Here is an 11,628-nt window from a genome sequence, read left to right on the forward strand (position 1 = left end):
ACATTGCCATGGAGGCCCCAAGGTCAAAGCCCCCGAGCACTCGATCAGGGTCGGGGCATGTCAAGAGGTCGAAGCCTTCGACTGCTAGATTAGTGTTGGAGCATGTCTGAGTTGGATCCTCTTAGATGCAGGTAGATAGCTCATAGAGGTCATTTATAAAGACCCCATCGGCGGGTGGTTCCTTTCTGGCCGCCAATTTTGTGGGGAAGTTGGCGGCGTCGTTGTCCTTTCAAGGGATATGATGTAGTTCGATGACTCAAAACTTGTCCTCGAGCTTGCGCACCTCCTGGCAGTATGCCACCATGAGAGGGCTCTTGTAGGAGGGCTCCTTCATGACTTGGTCGATGACCAACTCTGAGTCACCACGGACATACAGCCGCATGGCGTCGAGCTCGACGGCGATGCGTAGTCCATTGATGAGGGCTTTGTACTCCATGGCATTGTTTGAGGCTAAAAATGGAGATGGATCACGTAGCATAGCGTGCTCCCATCTGGGGAGATTAGAACTACTCCAGCCTCTGAGCCAGGCACCATGACCGACCCATCAAAGTACATCGTCTAGTACTCGTGGGTGACATCCGGGGTTGGGAGCAGGACTTCTGTCCATTCGATGATAAAGTTGGTGAGATCCTAAGACTTAACAGTGGTGCAGGGGACATACCTGATGTCATGGCCCATGAGCTCTAGAGCCCACTTAGAGATTTGGCCAGCGGCGTCGCCGTTACGGACGATCTCCCTGAGTGGTTACAAGGTGACAACCATGACCTCATGGTCGGTGAAGTAGTGCATGAGCTTCCGTGTCGCCATCAGCATGGCATATAGAAGCTTTTGAACCTAGGGGTAGCGAACTTTGGCATCGATGAGTACCTCACTGATGAAGTACACCAGTCATTGGACCTTCAGGGGGTGTCTTGGCTCTTCCCTCTCGACGATGAGGGCGGCGCTCACAACATGGTTGCTTGCCGTGATGTAGAGGAGGAGGGATTCTCCCCGTTCGGGGGCAACGAGGATTGGGGCCGACGTTAGTGATCCTTTAAGGCTTTCCTAAGCTTGTTGTGCCTCCTCTATCTAGACTAATGCGTCTGTCTTCTTGAGAAGTTTATAGAGAGTCATCTCTCGTTCACCTAGTCAGGAGATGAACTGGCTTAGGACGGCCAAATAGCCGGTGAGCCTCTGTATGCCCTTAACGTTGAGTATAGGGCCCATGTTGGAGATGACCGTGATTTTTATGGGGTTGGCTTCGATGCCGTGCTTGGACATGAAGTATCCGAGCAGCTTCCCCTTCGAAACCCCAAAAACACATTTTTCATGATTCAGTTTGACGTTGAACCTTCGGAGGTTCACGAATGTTGCGGTCAAGTTTGCAATTAGGTCGCTAGCTTGAGCTGTTTTCACCACCACGTCATCTACATAGACGGTGATTGTTGGTTTCAGCCGCTCGACTTGGTTAGGTTGGTCGGGCAGGTTGATTTAGTCCATGAAGCATTACTGCATGCACCGTTGATAGGTGGCGCCAGCGTTCTTCAGACCGAAAGGCATGGTTACGTAGCAGTACGAACCATACAGGGTGATGAATGAAGTCGTGACCTAGTCGGACTCTTTCATCACGATCTGGTGGTAGCCTAAGTAGGCATCCCAAAAAGAGAGGATTTCACATCCTAAGGTGGAGTCGACTATCTGGTCTATGCATGGCAAAGGAAAACGGTCCTTTGGACATGCCTTGCTGAGGCCAATATAATCAACACACATTCTTCATTTCCCATTCTTCTTTTTCATAAGAATAGGATTAGCTAGCCAGTCGGAGTGGTATACCTCTTTGATGAATTCGGCTGCCAAGAGTTTGGTGATTTCCTCGCCTATGGCCCTGCGCCTCTCATCGTTGAAGCAACATAGGCATTGCTTGGCGGGCTTTGAGCCTAGGACAACATGAAGCACATGCTTAGCAACCTCCCTTAGTATGCCTGGCATGTCAGAAGGTCTCCACACGAAGACATCGCGATTGCCACATAGGAAGTCGGTGAGCTCACTTTCCTATTTGGCCGGGAGCTTGGTCCCAATCCACATCATCCTAGTCGAGTCATTGGGATCGATCCCCACCCCCTTGGTTTCCTTGGTTGGATGGAAAGCACTTGAGGAGGTCAGCTCATTGTAGTCGGGGACTGCTGGAGTCGATGAATTCCTGAGCTCTAAGAGTTCGGCGGAGTTGATGACAGCAGTGGTGAGTTCGTAATGCTCGTGGTCATACATGTAGGCGTGCGAAAAGGTGCTACACATGGTGATGATGCCATTTGGTCCTAGAATCTTTAGCTTGAGGTAGGTGTAGTTGGGGATCACCATGAACTTGGCGTAGCATGGCCGCCCCAAGATGGCGTAGTAGGATCCTAGAAAGTCCACCACCTCAAAGGTCAGGACCTCAGAGCGGAAGTAGGCTCGGTCACCAAATGTGACGGATAGGTTGATCTGCCCGAGTGGGTACGCCTGCATCCCTAGGATCTCACCGTGGAAGGGAGAGCTCACTGGGCAGAGTTCTGATCAGAGGATGCACATGGCGTCGACATAGAGAATGTTGAGGCCACTGCCTCCGTCCATCAGCACCTTGGTGAGGCGCTTCCTGTGGACGATGGGGTCGATGATGAGTGGATAGCGACCTGGTCGAGCGACATGGGAAAGATGGTCTCTTTGATCAAAAGTGATTGAGGAGTCCGACCAGCTAAGGAAAGAGGGGATGGCTGACTCGACGGTGCATGCCTCTCTGTAGCGTACCTTGTGCTAGCGCTTGGAGTGGATGGCATCGGATCCCCCAAAGATCATGAGGTATTCCTCTGGGTCGGGGAAGCCATCTTCATCCTTGCCCGCCGTGCCTCCTTTCTTGGCCTCCTCCTCTTTGCCTTTCCCTTCTTTTGGCTTGCCAGCCAACCGCAGAAAGCGCTTGAGGAGCTCATAGTCCTTGTAGAGGTGGTTGATGGGGTAGGCGTGGTTGGTGCATGGACTCTCCATGAGCTTGTTGAAGTGGTTGGGCTAGCCCGATTGGGGCTGCTTGCCCGCATGATTGGCCGCGACGACTAAAGCTTGGTTGGTCGATCGGCACCGATCATTCTTGTTCTTCTTGCCCTTTTGTGTGGAGGGGTCCTCGCCTTGGTCCTCACGCTTAGCCTTGCCCCTATCCCAACCACCGCTGAAGACCACCCCGACCGCCTCCTCGCTGGAGGCATGGTTTGTGGTGATGTCAAGCAGGTCGCAGGTGGTATGGGGCTTCAAACAGCTGAGCTTGTGGATCAAGGACTTGCAGGTTGTCCTAGAGAGGAATGCACTGATAAAGTCCACGTCGACGACATCGGGAAGGGAGTTACATCGCTTTGAGAACCTATGGATGTAATCCTATAGGGACACATTGGGCTCCTGATGGCAACTCTTAAGGTCCTAGGAATTCCCAGGACAGACATATGTCCCCTAGAAATTTCTGACGAAGACCCTCTTGAGATTCGCCCAGTCATGGATGCTATCGGGCGGAAGCAATTCGAGCCATGCTCGAACATGCTCCCCCATGCAGATGGGGAGGTATTGGATGATGAAGTGGTCATCGTCCACTCCTCTGGCTCGGTAGGCGAGCTAGAAGTCTTTGAGCCATATACCGGGGTTCATTTCCCCGGTGTATCTAGCGATGTTGGTGGGCGGTCGGAAGCGCTATGGGAACGGTGCTTTCTAGATGTGATGACCAAAGGCCCATGGCCCCAGGCTGTCCGGGCTAGGGTTCCGGTTGTTTGGTCGGCCACCATGCCTAGGGTGCATGTTCCCACACTCCTTGTGGTCAGGCTAGGGCCCACACCGCCTGGGCACACCACCATTCGATAGGCGTTATCATCATGCTGGGCATGGTGTCGATTGTTGATGATGCTACACGCGTCATGGTTCAGCCCAAGCCATTCGTGCTTAGGTGGTCGGTGTGGAGCGGGCATCGAGTTGGGCTGTAGTGTAGCCACGACTTCCTGCTCCATGTCCGGCAACTACTGCAGTGAGTGGACGGAGCGATTCGACTAGTGTGGCCCTAGTTCCTCGGTTGGGCAAGAGGCCATGAGCCGGTGTCGCGACACGAAGCTCTTCGCCTACTGAATGGTGGCAGTCTCCACCAGTGTCCGAAGGTTGCGGTGGATTCCATGTTCCTTGGGTCAGTAGGTTCAGGGAGGCCACACAGAAGCATCACCGTAGCAGCGATGTTGTGACCAGCCCGAGCAAACTAAGGGGGTTGTCCCCTCCATACAGTATGTTACGCTGACCCTGACGGGCATGACCCGGAGCACCGCTCATCAGGTTACACGCATGTGGCTTAGGGTGCTGCGCCGAGTGCGCCAGCGCAGGTGGCGGCTGGCTCTGCCACCTTTGTCATAATTCCTCGCCGTGCTCCTGTGCACGCACAAGGGCCTTCGCACGGGGTCCGGAGGGGTGTGAGTCTACAGAGACTCCACTACCACTGGTGGTGTCCTAGGGCATCCGCCATAGTGCACTCCTAGGACAGAGGGGTGGCCAGGTGCCATGATGTCGCCGATGCTGGAGCCGTCGCTTTCGACCTCATCATCGACAAGGTCGTGAAAGGAGGCGGGAGCATAGCCTGCCATCCCCACGAACTCGGACGTGAGAGGGGGCGGCGTCAGCATCTTTCGGAGCCCCCATGCGCACGCGTCCATTGGAGACGCAAAGCCATAGGGGAACCAGTTGCACGACGGTCGCAGTGGGGACAACAGGGTCCCTCTAGAGAGTCGGCGGAAGGTGTTAAATAGTGAGTAAAGAACAATATATAGATCACTCACCACGGGGTTTGAGCCCAACATGGGCTCGAGGCGAAGCGTGAGTGTCTCAACATTGAGTTCGTTGAGTGGCCCGGGGCTGGTGGCGGGAGCTCCTCCTCCAGTGGACGCCAAGACGAGCGCCTCCTCATGAAGGCGGAGTACACCGAGCTGGTTGGCGATGAAGTCCAGGCTTTCGAAGAGGAAAGTCTAGAGTGGCTCAAAGATGGGAGGAACCCACATCCCAACAGGTGGGAGTGTGAGAATGTGGCAGAACCTCCTAAGGAATCGGGCCCACATGCACCTATCGTTGTCTTAATAGACCTCGGATAGCGTACATGAGTTCCCAACAACTCAACAGGTCTGTCGGGTGTCCTCAGGAAACCCGAATCATCCACGTTTCTCTTTTCAAACAGGATCCCGATCACAGTCATTGCAGATTACAACAGTTTATTCAAATATATACCAGAGTAAAAGATAGCGGAAGTCTTAAGATAACATAGTTACAAACCAGTTGTTTTCAAACTTACAATACCAAAAGTATCATACAACCATAGTAGCGGGATAATATTACATTAACTTTATTTATCATACAAACTAGTGCCTTGTCCAAAGGCCATTCATCACTCCTCATCGTTGTTGACTTCAAACACAGACATGCAGCAGGGACCAAAACAAGCCTGCGCATGTGACTCACCTGCAACAAGGGTTAACAAACCCTGAGTACAAAGGTACTCAACAAGACTAACCCGACGTAACGGGGTGTAAGACTTTAGAGATGCAGGGGTTCGGGGCAAGGTAAGGATGTAGCAAGATTCAAAAGTTCTTTGCCAAAAGCTTACTATTCTTCATTCTATTTTCAAGTTTTACCATTAAGTCCTCTTTGTTCATTATCTCAACTAAATATACATTTCCCATATCCCATTCCTTCTCATTCCATTCTTATTCTCATATTTTAGTAATTCACCAGTACTACATTGCTTCTGTAATGAATCGAGTCTCCATATCCGTAGAGCACCGGCAATTCGAATTGATTCAAGTCCCAGCTGGGGATTTCTTATCACACGACATATGTAGAACTTAATCTTGCATATATCAACCTCGCTACCGGATCCTCCTATACTAAGCCGTCTCCACGCCACCCGAGAGCACAGCACACCTCAAATCCGGCCACATTCTAGCCACGAGGGTACATGCTACTCCCGCCATCTCTCCACTCCCAGTGCGTGGGCATTTGTCTTAGTATCGGATTAGCCGAAGTAGGCTTACCGGAGTATGTGACTAGTACTATAAAGTGTCTCGTTCAGAAGATCCACAATGAGTGGCCTTTAAGCGACATAGTCGGCAACATTACCCAACATTCAAGATAAGTCACCCGACTAGTCTCTAGTTCATTCAACATTCTTTCTTTCTTTGGCCAGTATGCCATCTTTGATTGTATCGAAACTTTTACTTTGAAAGCCTACCATAAAGCATACTAAGCATTCTACGCTTTTGTAAATGAAAACATCTTCAAGGATGGTAAACAATTAACAAGGAAGGTAATGCATCAAGTAGGTAACATTTGAATTAAACAACTTAATGCAATAAGTAACATAGGTGATAAACTTTTCAAAGTAACAAGGTAATGGCTTAATGCATAAACCGGGGCTTGCCTTCGTTGATGTTTTCCGGTTCCGAATTAGTACCACAATTATCAAATCCCGTGACAACCGGGGATTCTTCTAGAACTTGCTCAACTAGAATCGTTTTGTTCTCGGGTTCTACACGAAATGATAACATATGCTTTAACATGATGATAATGTAAACATGATGCTTTCACGACACATGAAATGTAAAAACACCCGCATTGGATTTTATTTCACGGTACAGTTGCAAGCCAACAAAACCAACCTGTAACTCTATCATTAAGAACCACACATGTGACTTGACCTAATGGATCTTGGAACCCTACTAGTCACAAAACATGACCAAAACAAGATCCAACACTAATCAACACTTAGGGTTTCGACGAGTTAACTTGTTAATGACTTTTGTTATCACATGAAATGTCATTAAGATTTACTAATTACAAATTAGATATGAGTTTAAATACTAATTAAGGTACTAAGGATCATTATAAGTTAATGACCCAAGGTCAACAATCAATTCTAAAGTCAAACAAATCTTAATTGATTAAACATTGATTAAATGAATAATTAATTAAATAATTAAGTCTACATTAGGTATAAAATAAACTTTGTCCAATTAAGCTCAAATTTTTATGTAAGCTTCCTCATGACAAATTAGTGTACCAAAATAAATTTCATAATTTTTGGAGTTATAGAGTGACTTACAAAAATCATAGAAATTGCATTTATTAATTAATGGACTGAATATTTGAACATTAAAAATTTATTCAAATTTCATATTTCAAAATTTTAACACATACTAGATCATGTACAGAAGCTACACAAAATTTTTCAGAATTTTTGGAGCTATGATTATTTTTCTACAAATTTTCCAAAGATTCAGTACTATTCACCAATTCAGAAAATAAAAACTTTCACTGTTCTTCTTCTCCCTGCTCACTGATAGACTGACCCCACGTGTCAGCGACAGTGAACAAGACACGGCGGTGCGGCCAGCTCCGGCCAGCAAAACGCGCCGGTGGTGACTCTCCGGTGAGACGGGCTGCTCCAACATGATCTACACCAAGTCGCGCATCTATCCCAAGCCTCAGAACAGAAAAGGGCACACCAGATGGAACTCGACGCTGGCCATGGCGGCTCGGACCCGACGGCGATTGATGTAACTAGGGCTACGGCGCAGTAGAGTCAAAGGAAGAGTGAGCAACACGCTCAGGAGCTCACCGTGATCACGATGATGTGCTTGGTGCAGGCGGAGACGTACGGAATCGCCCTGGCCACGGTGAGGTGGGTTGCGGCGGAGCTTCGGCCGGCTCCGAAGAAGATGACGTCGCGCGGTGGTGCTGATCGGCTAGAAGCGAGGCGAGCAGGTCAGGAATGAGCGGCAGGGTAAGGCGGAGCTGCTGGCCAACGCAATTGGCTTGAGGTGGTCCGACGAGGATGAATTGGGCGATCGCGGCAATGTCACCGGCGGCGAACAGTCGACGGGAAAACTCCGATTGACGACGATGTACTCCTATTTATAGCAAGCTTGAGGGCGTACGGTGATGACAGCACACGGGCGAACTCGCCACGGAGGTTTGGGCGTGTCACTACGCGTGAAAGCGGTGAAATCCGATCGGCGGTGAACTCCGCGTGGCGCCGGCGGCAAGCAGTGAGGTGGAGTTGATTTTTTTGAAATAATTACAGAACTGCCACTGCTTCCATTTATCAAATTACTCCCAAATTTTCTAAAGAAGTTGAAAATCTCCAAAAATAAAAGTTGTTCAATTTTTCAAACTCTACAACTTTGCTTCTAGGAACATTTTCAAATTCTGCCTTCATTTTGAAATTTGAATTTGGGGTGCATTTGAGCATTTGAATCATTTCAAAATTACTCCAAATTTTGTATGTAAACTTGAAAAACTTTGAATACCAAAGTTGATTCTTATAAAATAATCTCCAACTTTGTTTTTTTCCTTAACCCCAAATTCCTCATGGATTTTGAATTAGTTAAAAGGGGCAAAAAGGACTTTTATAATTTGAAAATGAATTCAAATTTGATTTGTCTTCCTTTTACTTAGATTTTGATTTTTGACCAGCAACATGGCCCATTAGGATTATTTGAGTCAAAGGACATATGACCTCACATGATCACATGAAATTTAACCCTTGTGGTCATGATCTGTATTTAGGGTTTTTGAAACACATCACATGAAATAACAACATTATGAAACAAACCTTATTTAGTGAATGCATTCAAAACTTTATACTATATGAATGCTTTGCAATGCACATGATGACATGTCAAATTTTAGTATTAGGTCAAAACACCAGAGGTGTTACAACCCTTCCCCCTTAAAGAAATCTTGTCCCGAGATTTAAAACTTAAGGCTAAGTAATGGAAAAGGAAATGTGTCAAGCTAACACATCATAACTTTATTCAAAAGGCTAGTGAGGGGGTTTTCCATTCTGTTAACAACAAGACAAGTTACAATATAGACAAGGTATTGCAACTAGATAGAAGCGAAGAAGTCAGGAAAGTTCTCTTCTAAGTAATCCTCGGACTCCCAAGTAGCTTCATCTTTCGTGTGTTGATTCCATTGTACTTTGTAGAACTTGATTGTACGTCTACGAGTGACTCAATCTTTCCGATCTAAGACTCTAATGGGGTACTCGGCATAAGTCAAATCAGGTTCTAGTTCTACATTACCAAAGTCGATTTCTTGGTTAGGTACTTGAAGACACTTCTTTAACTGAGACACATGAAAGATATCATGTACCGCTGACATGTGATCTGGTAGCTTGACGCGATAGGTGACTGGTCCACATCGTTGTTGGATCTGAAAAGGACCTACATAATAGGGTGTCAACTTTCCCTGAATCCCAAAACGATGAACTCCTTTCATCGGTGATACCTTGAGGTAGACAAAATCTCCCACTTTGAATTCCAGCGGTCGTCTCCTCTTATCAGCATAGCTTTTCTGTCGGGATTGAGCTACCTTCATATTGGCTTGTATGAGTTTAACTTTCTCTTCAGCTTCCTTGACCACGTCCGGTCCAAAGAACCAACGTTCTCCAGCTACTGACCAATTTAAGGGTGTTTGGCACCTACGGCCATACAGTGCTTCGAATGGTGCCATTTTAATGCTCTCTTGACGGCTGTTGTTATATGAGAATTCAGCTAAGGGAAGGCTTTCATCCCATTTAGCACCAAAAGAAAGAACACATGCTCTTAACATATCTTCAAGAATTTGATTTACCCTTTCAGTCTGTCCGTCTGTTTGCGGATGATAAGTAGAACTACGGATAAGTTTAGTTCCTAAAGACTCATGTAGACTTTTCCAAAACTTGGATACGAATAATGATCCTCTGTCAGAGACAATGGTTTTGGGTGCCCCATGCAGACTGAAGATTCTATCAAGATAAAGCTTTGCATACTGCTCCGCTCGATATTTATCTCTGACTGGTAAGAAATGAGCTATTTTGGTTAGACGATCAACAATAACCCATATTGAATTGTAGCCTGCAGATGTCCTAGGCAACCCTACTATGAAGTCCATACAAATATCTTCCCACTTCCAAGATGGAACTGGCAACGAATGTAATGGACCTGCAGTCTTCATATGAACTGCTTTGACTCTCTGGCAAATATCACACTTGGCCACATATTGAGCTATTTCTATTTTCATTTTGGTCCACCAATATCTCTTTCTCAGATCATGATACATTTTGTTGCTACCCGGATGAATGGAGTATCTTGTAGAATGAGCTTCATCAAGAATCTGCTTTCGCAGCTCTAGATTTTTGGGTACTACCAACCTATCCTTGAACCATACGACATCTCATTCATCAATCTTGAAACATGTTGGTTTTCCAGATCTGACTTTATCCTTAATATGGGCTATGCCCTTACTTTTCTGTTGAGCAGCAATGATCTGATCTTTGATAGTGGACTCAACTACAATATTGGACAGGGAACCTTGTTCTATGATTTGTAAATTCAGATGCTCCATCTCTTGACACAATGTTCGCTGCATCGGTTCTACAATCAAGCAATGACAATGACTCTTGCGACTTAGGGCATCGACAACCACATTAGCCTTGCCCGGATGATAATGCACTTCCAAGTCATAATCTTTGATAAGTTCTAACCATCTCCTTTGCCTCATATTCAGCTCTGACTGAGTGAAGATGTATTTCAGACTCTTGTGGTCCGTATAGATATGACATATATTGCCCAATAAATAATGTCGCCAAATCTTGAGTGAATGGACAACCGTAGCTAATTCAAGATCATGGGTGGGATAATGTTCTTCGTGCTTCTTAAGTTGTCTGGAAGCATATGCTATGACTCTGCCTTCTTGCATAAGAACACAGCCAATACCAATTCCAGATGCATCACAATAGATATCAAATGGCCTCTCGATATCAGGTTGTGCTAATACTGGTGCAGTTGTCAGCAACTTCTTCAATGTCTGAAAGGCCTCTTCACATTCTGTTGACCATACAAACTTTGTTTGATTTTTCAACAGTCCAGTAATTGGCTTCGCAATTCTGGAGAAGTCAAGGATAAACCGACGGTAATACCCTGCCAACCCCAGGAAGCTACGAACTTGATGAACAGTTGTAGGTGCTTTCCAATTAAGGACTTCTTCTACCTTGCTCGGATCAACAGCTATACCTTCAGCAGATAGCACATGACCCAGAAATTGTACTTCCTCCAACCAAAATGCACATTTGCTGAACTTGGCATATAGTTGGTGATCTCTTAATCTTTGTAGAACAATACGGAGATGTTCCGCATGTTCCTCTTTGCTCTTAGAGTAGATAAGAATGTCATCAATAAACACCACGACAAACTTATCCAACTCAGGCATGAAAACTGAGTTCATCAGGTACATGAAATGAGCCGGGGCATTGGTCAGCCCAAAAGACATGACTAGATACTCATACAGTCCATATCGGGTAGTAAACACTGTCTTTGGCACATCTTCACGTCTGATTTTAATCTGGTGGTAGCCTGATCTTAAGTGTATCTTTGAGAATACCTTAGCTCCCACAAGTTGATCAAAAAGCAAATCAATTCAGGGTAAGGGATATTTGTTCTTGATGGTGACTTCATTTAATGGCCTATAGTCAACACATAACCTTAAGGTTTGGTCCTTCTTCTTCACGAAAATAGCAGGACATCCCCAAGGTGATGAACTGGGTTGAATGAAACCCTTGTCTAACAACTC

At 46.4% G+C, this 11,628-nt stretch overlaps 1 protein-coding gene across 1 annotated transcript; it reads right to left on the reverse strand.

Moving 5' to 3' along the window:
- Positions 1–2,031: 2,031 nt before the first annotated feature.
- On the reverse strand, positions 2,032–2,484 carry LOC136465248 (uncharacterized). Its single transcript, XM_066464059.1, has one exon. The coding sequence runs from the start codon at positions 2,482–2,484 to the stop codon at positions 2,032–2,034; it is 453 nt and encodes a 150-aa protein (XP_066320156.1).
- Between the last annotated feature and the right edge of the window lie 9,144 nt (positions 2,485–11,628).

Source organism: Miscanthus floridulus, chromosome 7 (assembly GCF_019320115.1).
Source record: "Miscanthus floridulus cultivar M001 chromosome 7, ASM1932011v1, whole genome shotgun sequence".
Lineage (NCBI taxonomy): Eukaryota > Viridiplantae > Streptophyta > Magnoliopsida > Poales > Poaceae > Miscanthus > Miscanthus floridulus.